The sequence below is a fragment of the Loxodonta africana genome, chromosome 9, assembly GCF_030014295.1.
Source record: "Loxodonta africana isolate mLoxAfr1 chromosome 9, mLoxAfr1.hap2, whole genome shotgun sequence".
Taxonomy (NCBI): Eukaryota; Metazoa; Chordata; class Mammalia; order Proboscidea; family Elephantidae; genus Loxodonta; species Loxodonta africana.
In genome coordinates, this window is record NC_087350.1 from 121318951 (window position 1) to 121335914 (window position 16964).

General features: G+C 63.8%; 1 protein-coding gene across 7 annotated transcripts in view; it reads right to left on the reverse strand.

The window, feature by feature from the left end:
* Window positions 1–1785: 1785 nt before the first annotated feature.
* The window catches only part of GPSM1 (G protein signaling modulator 1), a 28961-nt gene continuing 13782 nt past the window's right edge, over window positions 1786–16964 (reverse strand). For 3 of the 7 annotated variants that reach the window (XM_064290681.1, XM_064290679.1, XM_064290686.1), the window contains exons 9-14: window positions 15205–15328; window positions 9666–9736; window positions 8695–8874; window positions 5256–5433; window positions 4492–4700; window positions 1786–3270 (exon numbers count right to left, since the gene is read on the reverse strand). In XM_064290681.1, coding sequence (XP_064146751.1) covers window positions 3064–3270; window positions 4492–4700; window positions 5256–5433; window positions 8695–8874; window positions 9666–9736; window positions 15205–15328 — 969 coding nt within the window. In that variant the 3' untranslated portion in view covers window positions 1786–3063. Of the gene's footprint in view, window positions 3744–4491; window positions 4701–5255; window positions 5434–8694; window positions 8875–9665; window positions 9737–10482; window positions 10547–15204; window positions 15329–16964 lie in introns of those variants that run through there. The other 4 variants (XM_064290680.1, XM_064290684.1, XM_064290682.1 and 1 more) reach the window with 4 other exon arrangements.

The following is a 16964-nucleotide window of genomic DNA, read 5'->3' on the forward strand; positions in this document are numbered from 1 at the left end:
GGCCCCCACAGCCCCTCCTCCCACGGGGGCACCAGGGCCAATGGGCACTGGCTGGTGGCCTCCTCGGGCCTCGAAACACAGGCCAATCTGGGGGAGTTGGCGGCCAGACGGTCTCGGTGTATTTGGCTGGTTCCTGGAAACTTGGGGGAGAGAGGCCCAGGAGCTGGCTGGATCTAGGAGTGCCGCCGAGGCTGCTCCTCTACTTTATGGATAGGGAAACCGAGGGCTAGGGTTGGGACATGGCCATCCCCCAGCGCTCTGCTCCCAGGATCCCTTGTCCCGATACACGGTCGGAGCCTACCCTGGCACAGGCGTGCCAGCCTCAGCCTTGCTCCCGCCTCTTTCCCTTGGGCCCTCGTTCCCCCCCGCCCCTGCCCAGAGACCCTCTATCGAGGCATCTCTCCTGCCCCCCCCAGGGTCAGATTTGCAGCCGTGTTTGGGCCAGCCCCGTGACTTCATGGCTAAAATTCCCCACATGCAGTCTGTGGGAGTTGAGGATGGGTGAGATCAGGAAGCACTCAGAACCCACTACTGCAGGGATTCTGGCTCCACCCTGGGCCTCTGTCTGAACCTCAGATCATGAGTCCTATGAAGTGCTCACCAAACTCACTCACTGCAGAACCCATTCCCCCAGGGAGCCGGGGCTCCACAGGACACTTGGAAATAGCTCAAAAACTGCTCTCGGTGGCCCCTTGGGCCTTCTCCTCTGCTGGCCTGACAGCCCCCACCCACCTCCCCTTTTCCATCTCAGCAGGAAAGGTGGCCTCTCTCTGGCCCTGGGTGCTCCTCCCTCCTGCCTCTGTCTGCACTCGTAGCTTCGCTGCTGCTCCTCACCTGCTATCTGGCCCTGCCCTGGCCCCTCTCAGGCCCCTTCCTGCTTTGTCCCTGCTGTCCCAGCACGTGGCCTGCACACCTAGCCCAGCACTTCTGTCTGCAGGTCTACTAGCCATTCTGCAGCCTCTGCGGTCAGCCCGACCCTCCCGTGTCCCCGTCCCTGATGAGTGGGCCACACCACCGAGGTCTTGATCACCAGACACGCCTCTGACCATGCATTCTGGGGCCTCATCCTCTGCTACCCCCTGGCCCCTCCCTCGGGGTGAACTGCTCCTCTAAACACCAGCTTTGGGGTGTTTGGGGGCTTCCCTGAGCAGGCTGGGACAGGAAATCTTGGTCTTATCTCTGTGAGGTGGCCTGGCCCCTAAGGATATGGAGGGCCTACAGAGACGTGGCTGTGGCCCAGGGCGTCAGGACCTGGGGTTGGTACATAGTATCTGCTCCCCCAGGTGTGTGGTGGTGGGCAGGGATCGCGCTGCCCCGCTGTTTCCATCCTCACGTCCGGGGCAGTGGGGAGTTCTGGCAGGGTCTGTGGTCAGTATTGGGGCACCAGCTGGCTGTGGGTGGTGGGGGCCAACCCACTGGTGCTCACTCCATCCCCAGTACTGTGGAGGGGGGATGTCTGCCCCTGGTCTGTGAGTCCTCCACCACCCACCACCTGCCGTGCTCAGGATCAGTCCCAGCAATGCCACACCACCCTAGGGCGGCCCTGCAGCCTCTCCTGGGATTACAGGGCCTTCTTGGTAGACAGGCAGCAGTGGGCTTGGCCCACCAGGGGCCATGTGCATGGCTGACCCAGGGGGCTGAGGGCGTGTGAGTACGCCCCCCTATTCACAACAGTGGAGCCCCTGGCTGCTCAGCTCCTCTGGGGGTGCGAGTGCAGGGGCTGTGTGTCCGAGTGCTCACTGCTGACAAGACAGCCCCACATCCTTGTCACTCCAACACGTTAGCTTTACTGGACAGACTTTATTTTTTTGAGAAAAACGGAAACACAATGTACCTGCTGGGTTAGAACGACCCGCTAACATGGCGGACAAGTGGGCAATAAATACATGTGTACGTTCAAGTGTGCAGCGCCTGGCCCCACACTGCCCTGACCTTGGCATGCTGTCCCCCATCAGGCCACTGCCCTGAGCCCAGGGCAGTACCTCAGCCCCTTTTACCACGGACTGGCCACCTCCCTGCCCTGAGCAGGACCTCTGTCCAGGCTGGCACCACCCCAGGCATGGGCCCCCAGACTGTGAGCTGGGCAGGGGCTGGGAGGGGCAGACTGCCAGGGCAACCAAGAGCCTGTCTCAGTATCTGGAGACCCTGCCCCATGCCCCCTAACCCAGGCGTGGGGGTGGGAGCAGGGGTGGGAGTTCCTCTGGGCCAGGCCCTCCCAGTGTTGGACCCACCACTTAGGCCACGTCCACAGAGGCCTCCTTGGCACAATCTGGGTGCAGCCTTTGCTGCCCACCAGGGTCAGGCTCAGGATCAGGGGCTTTGAGGGCGCTCCAAGCTGCTGTTGGACACACCCTGCCCCCGCTTTAGGGAAGCAGGCTGAGCCTGGGGCCCATGGGGAGTGGAGGGCTACCTGACCAGGGTCGGGCCCCTCTGCCCGGTCAGGGTGGGTCTCTGAACCACCTTCCTCTTCCCTGTACCCCCTCTGGCCCAGTAGGAATAAAGGGAGAGGCCAAGGTCCCAGTGAACTGTCCCTGGCCACTCCCAGATGGCTCCAGAAGCCGAGCTCCATCTAGGATAGAAATATCCAGCTGGTGAGACCCCAGGAGACGCTTCCAATATACCTAGGGACTTGGGGGCAACGGTGAAGTCTTCATATTTCCCAGGTAATTCCAACAGAGCCCAGAGGGGCAGGGAGGGGATATGGGGGGTTGGACAGCACCAGGGCCTGGGGCCGACTTGCCAAGGGCAGCCCAGCCTGCACAGGGAAGGGTCCAGGAGGCCAAATACCAGGCGGGAGGCCCTGGGGACTATGCCCTTCCTCACCCTGGCAGCCCCTCTCCCAAGCCTGCTGTCTGGGAAGGGAACTCATGGGGTCAGGGCCCGTGTCCGGCTCAGAAGGAAGGGCCAGGGGGTGGCCCAGTGATTGCCCCGGCCTTGGCCTCAGGAAGGTTTGGCTTCTCAGGGCCTGAGGGCATCTGTGGTGATGTGAACCCCCAAGTTGAGGAACGGGGTAGGGTGGGCCTAGCTGTGGATGGGGAGCTCACCAGCCTCCGGGCTGAGGCCTTAGCTGGTGCCCGGCGGGACCTGCTGCTCTGGATCTGGTGGCCTGGCAGCCTCCTGCTCGGGGCTGGCGGCGAGGTCCACCCGCTGCTCATCCATGCGCTTGGCCTGCACCCTCTGGATAAGGCTGAAAAAGTCCTCGTCTGGCATGGTGGGGCCTCGGGGCAGCACAGCAGGTGGCGGGCAGCGCTGGTCATCGATCCTGGAGGACTGGGCAGACATGGACCAGGTTGGTGGCCTTGCCTGCCCTGCCCTTGGGGGCCCGTCCTGTGCCCGGACCCTTGGTCACCGGGCTCAGGAGCCACACGGGGCCTTGGTGGAGGCTCGCCCAGCTCTTGGGCTCGTGTGGGTGTGTGACCCTGAGAACAGCCTCCAGGGCCGGTCCGCCGAGCCTGGTGTGTCCTAGGGGCCCACCAGGGCATGGCCGGCCTCAGCACTGCCCTCCAGGTGGCTGGAGCTGCTGGGCACCCAATACTGTCCCCAGGCAGACTGGGGGCTGCAGCTCCCAGAGGCTGCCTGGTGCCTGAAGCCCCCTTGAGTCAGGTGGCGGGCGCGGTGGGGGCTGAGGCAGCGCGGGGGCCTCTCTGCAGGAGCTGGCGTAGCTGCTGGAAAGTGCATGGGTGTGGAGGACGTGCGCTGGGCCCCTCGGGATGGTCCTGGCGGAGGTGGGGCCTTCCCCCCTTCTGTGGGAATGAGAGTCAGCTCTGCAGACCCCGCCCCCAACAGCTAGTGGTTTCCTGAACTGGAATCCCGCCTGCTGCTCTGCCCTGCCCTGGTGCCAGGCAGGGGCCTGTGGCATGGGGTGCAGTGATACCCTCCTGGCCCCCACACCCCACCTCGTACTGCCCTCCATCCTAGTGGGGGCGCCCAGGGCTGCCCCAGCACCTAGGGCAGGCACCCTAATCTGTGCTGTGTGGTCACCTGGCTGCACCCTGCCTGCCCTCTGTGGTCCCAACTGGGGCCTCCGCCCTTGCTGCCTGGCCTGGTGCCCCCATGCTGACCACCCTCGGCCTCTACCCTACCAGCCTCAGGCAGCTCCCAATACCTGGGCTGCCCCCACTCAGGGACATCTCCAGCTGCCCAGCCCGAGGGGCTCCCTGGCCCCTCTCCCCTGCTAGGGCACCCCAACCCTGGGTTTTCTCTATCCATTTGTGGAGGCCATGAGCCTGGGGACCTGGTGACCCCTCTGCCCCCAGCACCTGTACCAGAGACATCTGGGCATAGTTGGGGTACCTGTGCAGGGTGGCTCTCATTTCCCCACCAGCGTGGGGGCTCCCGTGGTGGCTCCAGGCCCAGAGCACCCAGGCTGTGTCAGCCCGCCGCTCTGCTGAGCTAGGGCACCCCCACTGCAGGTGGGAGGGACAGGCGGTGGCTCTCAGCCAGGTGGCCTGACCAGCCCTGGGGCAGCGGGCTCAGAGGCTGCCGGCCTACCTGGCATCTGATCAGCATGCTGAAGAACTCATCCCCTGGCTCCTGGGGGTCTGCGTCACCACGCAGGTGGCCCAGGTTGTTGGGGGTGATGCGAAGCCCGGGCAGGCTGCCCACGCTGGCCCGCTGGTCATCCAGCCGGCGGCTCTGAGAGCTAGCAATGAGGTCGAAGAACTCCTCAGTCTGTGGGGAGGCCGTCAGCGAGGACTGGGCTGCGGGGGACAGAGGGTGAGGCTAGCGTAGGGCCCTGGGGGCTGTACTCAGAGCTGGGGGGTTCCCCGCTGACCCCACTTGCTGCGGAGTCAGGCCGGAGTTCTTGCCTGTGTGAAGCCGCCTCGCCCACCGTGCCCTGTGGGCAGGCGTGTCTGTGTGAGTGTGCTGAGTGCCCCGGCTGTCAGGAGCTGACAGGAGGGGAGGCCCTGCCTCCCACGCCTGCCCCGAGCCCTGACATGTGTGTTCTGGTGGGCGGCAAGGTAATTACACGCTTGCCCAGGATGCAGCGTGACATCGGCTCAGGCCCAGGAGGGAGGGAGGGAGGGACAGCTCCAGTGACAAGGGACACTTTGGGGTGACCTGCCTGCCCCGAAAGCCACGCGGCCTGGTGTCGGAACTTGGAGCCCCCAGCCGCCAGCCAGCTCCCAGCTGTGGCACCACAGAGGTTCTGTGTGCTTCTCTGCAGCAGGCTGCACGGCCACCCCGGGTGGAGGGAGGGGAGCCCTGTGCCCTGTGCCCGCCTGTGCCGGCGCCTGGCTGGGGTGGGGGCTCACCCATGCGGTCCTCCAGTGTGGGGGCAGCACCGGCCTGGCCATCCTCCAGTGTGGGGGCTGCACCGGCCTGGCCATCCTCCAGGGGGCAGCGCTGGTCATCCATGCGGCTGCTCTGTGATTTGCTCAGCAGGTCAAAGAAGAAGCACTCCTCATCCGAGGACGGGGCCCGCGGGAGGCTCTGGGGGCAGGGGTGGGTCAGTGGCCAGCCTGCCTTCCACATCCCTCACCCTAAACCGCTCACCCTGCAGGCTCACCAACACCTGGCTACTGTGTGCGCTGGCACAGGCCTTGCTGAGCAAGGGTGAGAAGATGGGAGAGGCCAGGTCAGCAGACAGGCCCCGATGCTGGTGCCGGGACTGCCAGAATGCATGGCCCCCAACTCCCAACAGCTTGAGGTGGGACTGCTGTCACCAGGCCCACCCCTTCCACAGAAACCAGCCCCCTGCTCGAGGGCACATGTGGCAAGTGGCAGGGCCAGCCTTGGACAGGGCTGGCCTGGCCCAGGCCGTGGAGGCAGCAAGTGGGTACAAGGAAGGTTAGGGGTGGGGTGGCCAAGCTGGGCCCACTGTGCCTGCACGTGCCGGCAGGTGGCAGCACAGAGGCAAGACCCCGCCCCAGCTCTGGGTTCTTGGGGGGGCCCTTCCCCTGGGGCAGGCCCAGGGCCAAGGTGGGCGGGAGGTTCCAGGCCCTGAAGGGCTTTGTTGTCCTGCGGCCCCGCCCCCTAGCTGGGAAGGGAGAGGGAGGGCTGAGGGGCCAGAGGCGCTGGGGCCCTGCAGAGGTACAGAGGGGACAGCCTGCTGGGAGGGCAGCATCTCCCTGAGCACCAGTGGAGTGGGGGACTGAAGGGGGCTACCCCCAGAGCAAAGAGCCTCCCAGTTCAGAATGGGGGCTGCTTCAGAGTGTCTGGGGCCCAGCCAGGTGCGGGTGGACTCAGCCGTCCCCCGCTTGGAGGGACAATTGCGCTGTGGCCCCCATGGTGACCCGGGGACCTGGTGAATCGTGCCCAGGCTGCTCTTGGGAAAGGCCAGACCTTGAGGAGCTGACCTTGCAGGCACACATGCCCTCGTCTTCACCCCAAACCCTAGCTTTTTCCTTCCTGAAGGTTTCACAGTTCTTCCTAAAGTCTGGCTCCAGTCTCTCCTGCTTTAGTTTAACCCCAATTCCTCCTACTGAGAAAGAAAAGCTTCACACTGGTCACAAAAAGGCGCCCCTCCCCCAAGCCCTGGTATGCCCTTCCCAACGGCCTGGCCAGTCCTCAGGCTGCCCTGGAGCCCAGGCGGGGGCAGAGGACAGCCAGGGGAGGCAGCAAGGAAAGAGTAGAAAGGGCTGGATGCCTTACCCGCCCCCCACCCCCGCACCACCACCTGCCCTGGTGAGGAGGCCTGAGAGCTGACTGCCCACCTGCTCACCGGCTGTCCATTCTGCTGACCACCTGCCCCCTGCTGACCACTCACCCCCCCCCACTAACCACCCACCCTGCTGACCTCTCACCACCTGGCTGACCGCTCACCCATCCCTCTGCCCGCTCACGCTCTCCAGCCCCCAGCCCACCCAGGCATGGCCCCTCTGCAGGGCTTGGAGCCCCAGGAGGAGGGCTCTGTGGCCTGAACCCAGTGGGTCCTCTGCCATGTCCAGGACTACCCCTTGGGACTCACACTCACGCCGGGTCACAGAGCTCTCACCACAGCAGGGGCCAGAAGTTAAGGCAGGATGCTGGCAGGACACCAAGAACCCACCACCCGCTGTGACCACCGCTGGCCGCCTCACTCCTGGGACACACCAAGCACTTAGCCCGGTGCTTAAATAGGAGTCATCCAGGATGAGGGCCCTCCCAGTCCCCGCCCTCGCAGTCTCTCACATGCACACACGCACACACACAGGCACGGGTCGCACTCCTTAAACGCCACGGTGGATCCCCCAGCGCAGCAGCAGGGCTCATGCTCAGCTGCAGGGACGGTGGATGGGATCCTATTTGAAAAGCACTTTCCCACTCTGACCTCCAGGCCCCTGGCTTCTTTCCAAAGACAGCCAGCCTGGGAAAAGCCCCCAGTCCCTAGGGCAGGGGCTGCAGGAGGATTGGGAGGGGTCGAGGTCCTCCCCATTCCAGGGTTGCCCTTGGCATCAGCCAGTATGGCCTGACCCCCACTGCCGTCAGGCTGAGTGGCCTTGGTTACGACGGCCGTTGGCTTCTAAGGAAAACTGAGGCTGGTGGCCGTTCAGTGCCCCCTCCCATGGTCTTACTGGCTGCCGTGACAAACAAGGGGCTGAGAAGTTAAACAACATCCCTGGAGACCCCACTGGGGAGAGGCAGGCTGGACCCAGGACCAGGTATGCCTGCCCGTCACCTCCCCACACTCCAGCAGAACATGGGGAGAACAAGACAGGTGGGGGGGGTGCTTGCTGTTGGCTGCCTTTTTGGGGAGACTTTAAAAATAGCCCTCCTGCGGGGAGACTGGTACAGCTTAAGGGTACAGTGAGTCACAGAAAGACAAAAGTATCCCCAGCAGCTGGGGACACAGGCTCTGCCACCCTGCCCCGCTCAGCCCGGCTGCCCCAGGCTGCCCAAGGCCACGGCTTCCCTGACCAACCTGGGCATGCAGGCCAGTGGAGTGACCTGTGTGCGTGTCCTGGTTCGTGTTCATGTGTGAGTCTGCGCACACGAGGCACCCATGCTGCACTCCCCCCTACCCTCCGCGGGCACCGGAGCTGCTGTCCTGACCCTTCCCTCTGGGCTGGCCTGGGGTGGGTGCGCGGCTCCTGCCTGGCCCTGGTAAACAGGGTGAATCGGCACATGCAAGGGGGGAGGCTGGTGGAACCCAGGCCAGGCCCTTTCCTGCTCCAGAGCCCTCTGTGGCTCCCCAGTGCCCTGGAATCAAGGCATCCCCAGCCCTCGGATCCCACCACAACCGTCTTCCCTCCCTTACTCCCTTCCCCTGATCTCCTTGCAATGGAGCCCACTCCAAAACCCCAGACCCTGCCTAGGCTACCTTGTTCCTGCCCTGAGGCCGGCCCTGGCCCGCTCCTCACCCCTGCCCCAGACCACACCCAGCAGCGCCTCCTCAGACCCCAAAGCCCAGAGGGCGGGGCAGAGCCAGGCCTCTCAACGATGACGATACAGTATCAGTAACGGCCCTTTTTACAGAAGAAGACCCAAGGTTCAGGGGACAGGGTCCTCTCTCTAGGACCGCCGATGGAGGGGATCCAATCTGAGCAGGGACACATCCCCGAGCCACTTCTGCCCGCTGTCCCTGTACCGCCACTGTCCATGACCCAGCTCCTCATGCCACCCAGGGGTGGACCGTCCACTGCCTCCCTGTGACTGACCCTAGCTGGGCTCCCAGGCCGGCTCTACTGGATGGTATGGGTGGGGTGGGTGCCATGTGGTTTTCAGGCGTGTCTCCCTCCCAGCCCGACCCTGCCTTCATGGTGCCCCACATACCGCTCGAGGCACCTGCACCTGGACGTCCGTGCTGTCTAGCGGGGAGTGGCTGCCCTCCCGGGGCCTCCGCTCAGCAGTGTCCGGGCCCTCCTGGTACTTCCTGCTCCTTACTGGCAGGGGGAATGCATCCTGGCCCGGCCCCCGCCAGTCCCCTGCATGGTGGCTGTCTCCATTCTGCTCCTGGGGAGGGGAGAAGGCTGGATGTGGGGGGGCCACTAGCAATTCCCCTCAAACGCCCCACGGACCCTTCAAGGCAGGCAGGCAGGCACCCCAGGGGATGCATGCATGAGGCGGGTGCTCAGGCTCTACAGAGGGGGTGCAGGCCAGCGAAGGCAAAGGGTGGCATGAAGGGGCACTAGACAGGTGTCTAGGGACGTGTGGCTCTAGGTGAGCCGGTCAGCCACCCAGCATGACATCCTTCTCATGGCAGTGGTGACCAGACCTGCCTGAGCCTTGTCCTGGCACCACTAGTCCCAGCTGCACACACAGCACCCCTCCGGCCTGCAGGCAGAGCGGGCCCAGGCCCCCAACCTGCCAGGCCCTGACTTGGCCGAACTGGCTATTTCTGCACTTGTAAGAGCTTTGAGTTGCCTCTGGGTAGAAAAAGCTGTGAGCAGACCAAGCTGCATCCCCGTCTGTGGGTCCGCCAGGAAACTGGCCACACAGCAGCTAGGCGGGGGCCCAGGGAATCTGCAGTCTGTACTGATGGCACCTTGGTCCCCCAGGGAGAAGGCTGAGAAGGTGGGTGGTGGTGTGCAAGGGAGCAGGGCCTCTCAGGGGCAGCAGGGAGGGCAGCAGATGGGCCCTCCTGGGCTCAGGCACCAAAGGCGCATTTATCTTGCAGCAGGTGGCAGGATGGAGCGGAGGGTGCTGAGCAAACACTGTGCCCCAGCCCATTACCCTAGGGCCACGGCTCTGCCTCTAACCTGTCTCCAGGTGCCAGCCAGCCCACCCACCCGAGCTCCACTCACCCGCTCCAGGGGGGGCCTCAGCAGGTCCCAGGTTTCTGTGCTCAGCCTCTGTGTCCTCTTGGGCCTGGCCCCTGGAAGACAGCAGGGCCTGGTCAGCTGGGCGCACACCCCTATGCCTCTGGCCCCCTATGCCAGACCTGCCCTCACCTCACCCAGTGGAGCCCAGGGTGAGGCAGCCGACCACCCAGGGGCCAGAGGAGCACCTTTCTGAATTGCATGGTTGCTGTGAGGCAGACGCAGTGACCCTGTGTCCTCTCTGTCACCCCTGGCACCCCTGGCTGGAGGCCAGAGGGAGGCCTGGCTCTGTTGCTCAGCCCTTTCTCTCTCCTATAAGTTTCAATTCCTGGCCTCTGGACCTGGCTCTCTCCCGACCCATGCCCTGTGCTTCACCAGCCTTAGCTTGCACTGTTCCTTCCGTCTGGGATGCCTTTCCCGCTACCATCTGTGCACCAAGAGCCTGAGACTCTGCCCAACTGCCGCCTCCAGGAAGCTACCGTGGTCTTCCCCTTCCTCACCCACCTCCTGAGGCCTCACCACACTCTGCCTTGTGGCAGGTTGGACGGACCTCTAGTTCTGCCTCGACACCCACCGTAAGCCCAGGCCTCAGAGGAATGCCCAAGGCCAGGCCCACCTGAGGGCCTTCCTGAGCTCCCGCCCATGGCAGAGGGTGGAGTGGGCAGGGTGGGGATGACAGCAGCACTTGGGACCCCCACCTCCTCTGGCCACAGCTGTGGGAGGAGAGTGGCCGCCTGGCAGTAGGGAGAGCCATCACCACTGCCCCTACAGTCCCAGGGCACATGGCACACCGTCGCCTCACCTTGCCTCAGTGCGTGCTGCTCTGCCTGCACCCCAACACCCAGACCTCCGCCACAAAGGGGATCCTGTGCAGGAGAGGAAAGGCGGCCAGGGCATGAGAGAGAGCCTACCCTCGTGAGGTTCCCCTCTGGAAGGCAGCCAGAACAAGGGGACAGATAAGCACATCTGTGTGATGGAGCCACGACATGAAGACACCCTGGGAGAGACTGGGGGAGGAAGGAGAACCAAGGAAAGAGACTGGGGAGGGAGTGAAAAGACCCCAGGAGAGAGAGAGAGAGTGTGTGTGTTTGTGCCAAGACCCCAGGAGAGAGACTGTGGGTGTGTGTGCCAAGACCCCAGGAGAGAGGCTGTGGGTGTGTGTGTGTGTGTGTGTGTGTGTGTGTGTGTGTGTGTGTGTGAACAGAACCTGAGACACTATGTGTGCATGTGTGAAGAGAACCAGGGAGAGGCATGTGTGTGTTTGTGTGTGTGAAGAGAACCAGGGAGAGAGAGGCGTGTGTGTGTGTGTGTGTGTGTGTGGAGAACCAGGGAGAGAGAGGCGTGTGTGTGTGTGTGTGTGTGTTTGTGTGTGAAGAGAACCTGGGGGAAGGACTGGGGGAGGAATGAGAACCTTGGAGACAGACAGTGGGGTGGGGGGTGGCAAAGAAAACCCAGGAAAGACACTGTGGGAGTATGTGTGAAGAGAACCTGGAAGAGGTGGGGCGGCGGTGTGACTAGAACCTGGGAAAGACAGTGGGGGGTGGGACGTGAAGGAGAACTTGGCCGAGAGATGGGTGGGTGTGCGTGTGTGACGAACATGGAGTGGGGTCTAGATATGAAGGAGAACCAGCTGGTAGACCACTGGACCCCAGGTGGGGCTTGGCTGTGAGCACCCCTGCCCATAGCAACCCCGTTTCTCATGTAAATTGGGCAGGTTCTGAAATGGTCAGTGTGGAGGGGAGGGGAGTAGAGAGCCGGGGACTTCAGGTCCGGCCCAGGGCTGGTCCTCCTACCCCTCTGCTGGCCAGGTCCAGGTGCCCTGTGGGGTCCCTTTTGCAGGGTGCCTCTCGGGGGCCCCCAGACGTGCCCGAACCTATGATGTCTAGAGCTTCACTAGGACCGGCTAGAAGAAGATAGGGGCTGGGGGCTGTGCCCTTTTCCCTGTCCTGGCCTCCGGGCTCTGAGGAACCCATGCCTTGTTCTCTGTGCTCAAGTGGCCCAGAAATGTCCCAGGAGCTCGTCCAAGGGGTGGCTCCAGCGGTCTGACCAAGGAGGCAGCCAGCCAGCTCCTGCCCGAGCTGATGCAGCCCCATGTCCGGAGCATAGCCATGTGCTGCCCCTTTTGCCCCAGCACGATGGCCCCAGAGCACGGCTCCCCTGGCATGGGGGTCACTGCTGTCCTGCTTCTGCCCCGAGGACCCCCCAGCCCCCATGGCTCCTTTCAGCTGGCCACATTCTGACTTAGGCTGGCACTTGGTTTGAGATGGTGCCACCTCAGGCCACCCGCCAGAGCCCATGTTTTGAGGCTGAGGGAGACTGAGAGGATGGGGCCAGGCTGGGGCCAGGCTCCCCTCCCTCTCTGAAGGGCTGCCCACTACCCACCCCGGAGTAGGAAGGCACCTCTGAGGCAGAAACTGAGGGCAAGGAAGAAATGGGGGGACTGCTCCAGAACCAAACAGCTGCAGGCATCATCCACCCCACCCCCTGCCCACCGGGGGGCATCTCCTACTCACCACACCCAGGGAAAATCCGCCGCCATCTCCCGCCATGTGACCTGGGGGACCAACTCAGTTTCCCCACCTTGTCAGCAGGGCCCGGGGCCTTGGACTGCTGCGTAAACCTCCACCACAACACTGCACGGTGGGTGCCCGGCCGAGGTGGCAGCTGGAATGCCCGTATGAGACGAAGCTTGTCTGAGCCTGGCTCCGGGGCGGGCCCCTTCATGACCAGGCGCGGGCGGGAAGGTTGGTGGGAGGCCTCGGCTGGCTAAATGCACCCTCTGTCTGGGACAGGGTGCTGAGGTGCTCTAAATCCAGCCAGTTCCAACAGCCCCTTGCCTAGAGCCCGCCCTGATGGGGCCCCGCCCCGCCTGCCTCCAAGGGCAAGGTCTGGAAACATCAGACGCTCCCCCAGGTCTGACCATCACACTGTCGTCACTGTTCCTGTCGCTGGCCCCGTCTGGATGTTTGTGTCCAACTGCCAACTGGTGCCCACCACCAGGAGGCCCAGGAGGCATCTCCAGGAACCTTGTCCCAGCAGACAGGCCACCCCAACAGGCAACTGGCTCCTTGCTTTCACTCTCCACCTCCCTCTGGAAATCCTTTCACGCCATCCCCAAAGCAGACCCAGAACCCAACCCTTCCTGGCCACGCTGTCCCTGCCTAGCCCTTTCGCCCCATCCTCCACGCAGTGCCTGAGGGCCGAGGTCAGGACCTGGGTTAGATCTGCTCCTTCTCTGCTTGTCCCTGCAGGGGTCCCCAGCCCTGGAATGAGACCTTGTCCTCACCCCCTACTCAGAGGTCCACCAACCAGTCAGGGCCCCAGGGAGGGCGGGTGGGTAGCATGCAGGGCTCAGTGCGTCCTCCCCCTGACACAGCCACCATGCAGCCAATGGCAGTGGAGTGAAAACTGGGAGAGGTGAGTGGCCCCACCACCCAGCATGCTTCGTCCCCTCTGCACCCTCACTGGGAAGCCAGGAGGACTACATTTCTGTCCTCCAGCCAAGGGGCCAGGCCTGGGAGCTTTCCTGGTCTCACGGGCTCACAGACCAAGGGGACAGCCGGGGGCAGCCAGGGAGGTGTCCCCAATCACCCAGACATATATCAGGGCCTCTTCTAGGGGGCCAGCCCAGATTGTGGGGGTAACCTCACGGCTGCAGCTGGCTCTTTGTCCTCTAGCTGCATAAAAGGCTGGCGGCTGGGTCCCTGGCCCCTGTGGCCCCAACCACACTGACGCGCTCTGGGCATGCATCTGCTCCCCCACCCCATTAGACAGCTTCCTGAAGGCAGCAGCCAAGCAGGTCTCCACACATAGAGCAAGTGGGTGATGATGCCCCACTGTCAGACCTTTGGTTGTCCTCTCACACCTGGGACAGTCCAAGCCCCTGCCCTCTTCCAGGGCCCATTCGCAGGGCTGCCCAGCCCCAGCCCTACCTACTGCTGCTGCCCTCCCCAAGCGGCTTTCTCTAATGTTCAACGGTAGCTGGCAGCTGGCAGCGCCAGACCTGTGGGTAGGGGGCTTCCAGGGACTGCTGTCTAGAGGCCCCTGGCCAGGAAGGGTCCCAGCAGGCAGGCAGAGCAGAGGAGGCAGGAGAAGACAGAGCAGCCTTGTGCCAGTGCAGCCAGGATGTTATCTGCCATCTCTCCCCTTCCCTGGCTTGCACAAGACAACAAAGTCAGAGTCCTGGGGCTGGCAGCCTGTGGGGCTGTTCCAGATACAGGGCCCAGTGGGCCCCCACTGCAGGTGGTGGCCAGGATGGGGCGCTGGGCTGGGACTCAGGGTGGGCACCTGGAGCACTTTGCAGATCCGCTTCCCCTCAGAAAACCCCCTGGTGGGTGGATCCACCTGCATGTCCTGGGGACCCTGCCCTTCAGCACCCTCCCTCTGCTCTGTGTTCTGCGTGAGTTCCCTGGGGGAGGGCATGCCCCTGACTTCCCACCACAGGCCGCTGTCAGAAGGCCCACAGTGCCCACATCTGCCGCAATCACTACATGGGGTGTGGGCAGAGCCCCATTTAGTGAAGATCATGGGTTTCCATTGGGACAGAAAAGGCAAACCAGGAAAACCACAGGGCCCACCCCCATAGCCAGGGACCATGAAGGGTCCCTGGGGCCCAGCCCCATATTCGGGGACTGGCTCCCTGAGCCTTGTTCTTGGCAGACCTAGGAGAGACCACCTGGTGGGCCCTGGGGGAGGGCTGGCACCCAGGGAGCAAACTTGGGCACCATGGGTTGTGGGGGCCCGGCAGCCGGCTGCCCGCCCATTTATTCACCTGTCTGCTCTGTGAAGACATTCTGTGCTCATGTGTGCAGGCTGCTGACCTGCATGGACGAGCATTGGCCGTGAACGAGGTCGTCGTACTCCTCGGCCACCCCACCGGTCTCGAGGTTAAGTCCCTGTGCATGCCGCTGCTCCCTGAGACACACGGACCCAGGGTCTTGCCCCTCCCCAGCGCCCCCTCCCGTGTGACATGGGCACTTTCCCTAGGGCCACCCGCCATGCCCCCTGGAGAGAGGGTCTTCAGCCAGGAGAGAAGATGGGGGCAGTGCTGATCCTACTGAGAGTGGGTGGGGGCAGACGCCCCTGAGCAGCAGGGAGGGGCATTCCCTCCCTTCCTGTGCCCAGCAGCCCCCAGTGCCAGCAGGGATGTGGGCGGTACACGTGTGGGGGCTGCCCCCACCCTGAACGTCCATCTCCACCCTGACCTGCCTGTCTCCCCGACCTTGCACTTGCCCTGAGGGACACTGTCTGTGCCCCAGCCCTGGACATGCTGTCCACAGACACACTCAGCTCCTGAGGCAGGGCAGAGGACTGGGGTGCTCACACCTACCTCCAGAAGTGGCCCTGTCACCGACTCAGCCTGCTGGAAAGCCTCCTCTGTGTGGGGACAGAACCCCCTCCTTGGGCCTCACAGCCGGGTGCCAGTGCTGTCCTTGGGCACAGCACGGGCCGGTGCCTTCCCCCACAAGGCGGTCCTCCCAACTTCTGCCTGATTGGCCCCAACTGCACCCTTCCCCAGACCCACCTTGGGCCTCATAGCCAGCCAGGTCAGGCTTCTCTGTGGCTGCCGGGCTGGATAGCCGGCCCAGGACCAGCTGCAGCTGCGCCACGTTCATGCGGGCTGTGAGCTCCCCGTTGCGGTCCCCGATCTGCATCAAGTGGGGTGGGGTGAGGCACTGGCAGGAACAGTGGCTCTGCTGGGGGCTCCCAGGGGACAGACCCCTGGGCCAACTGGCTGGGGGGCAGGGGAATCACTGTGTCTCTGGCAGCGAAGTCTAGGCATCTGTCTCTGGGTGGGGGGTGCTATGGGCCCCCTACAGCCCCCTCTCAGACCCCAGACAGGCTGGGGTCTCAGGCAGCACGGCCTGTGACATGGGGGCCCTCAGCCCAAGGCTGTTCTCTGTCCTCTGTCCCCCAGGCTAGGGTCTCAGGCAGTGTGGCCTGCGACATGGGGGCCCTCAGCCCAGGGCTGTCCTATTCCCTCAGGCACCTGAGAACCCGGCCTCTCTCTCTCCCCTGCTCCGTGCTCAGGGAGGACCTCCCCAAGTGATTTACATCTCCTGGTACAAGCCCATTTGCCTAAGTCACCTCAGAAAAGGGCAAGGAGGTGGGGGTTCAGGCTTGAGCAGCCACAAGGCAGCTGACCCTCTTCCCGTGAGCACTCCTGTCCTCTTGCCCAGAGCCCCAGGAGCCCACCTCCACCTGAGCCCCTGTGGTCCTCCACCCAGGTGCCTCCACACACAGCTGAGGCAATCCAGGGTGCCTTGGCCATTTTAGCATGGACAGACTGGGGAGCAAGCCTGAGGGAGACGTGCCCTTTTATTGGGGCTGCTTCCTGGAGGCGAGGCCAGAGGAGCAGGAACAGGGTGAGGTGAGGAGGGGGAAGGCTGGGGTCAGCTGCTGTCCCAGCCCACAGCTGCCCTGAGCACAGAACCAGGGATGAAGGCAGGGTCCTGGGTGGGAGGGCCCCACAGTCCCTGAGTCATCCACAAAGGAGGGAGGCTCTGCTTCCGGGAAAGATTTGGGGCTGAGGGAAGGTGTCCCTGGCTGCTTTGGGCAGACTGTTTTTCACCTTGGTTGTTGGGCAAGGCAACCCCATGGCCCAGCCTGGCCTGTCCCTGGTGGAGCTTCCACTGAGAGGTGGGAAAACAGGAGAATCAGGCCTTGGGTCAGCCTGAGTGGACACTAATGTTTCAGGGATGGGTGGCCCTCACCCCACAGGCTGGGGGAACACCACCCCCCCACTCTATAAGCTAGGGGAACAGCACCCCCCACCCCACAGGCTGGGGGAACAGCACCCCCACCCCAAAGGCTGGAGGAAATGGTACCCCCCACCCCACAGGCTGGGGGGAACACCACCCCCACCTCACAGGCTTGGGGCAAGAGCACCCCCACCCAAAAGGCTGGGGGGAACAGCACCCCCACCTCACAGGCTCGGGGGAACAGCACCCCCACACAAAAGGCTGGGGGGAAAAGCACCCCCTACCCCACAGGCTGGGGGAAACAGCACCCCCACCCAAAAGGCCGCGGGGAGAAGCACCCCCACCCCACAGGCTGGGGGGAACAGCACCCCCACCTCACAGGCTGGGGGGGAACAGTACCCCCATCCCTGGCCCCAGCAGAAAAGCAGCCATGAGGCCTCTGAAGGTGAGGAAGGCAGCCCCGCAGCACACCATGCCAGCCCAGGAAGGACAGTGGGGGACACTCCAGAAGGGACGAGGCAGGGCAGAAGGGCCTGGAAGGTCTGGAGAGGCAGCCTGGGATGGGAGTGGGGCTCCAGTGCAG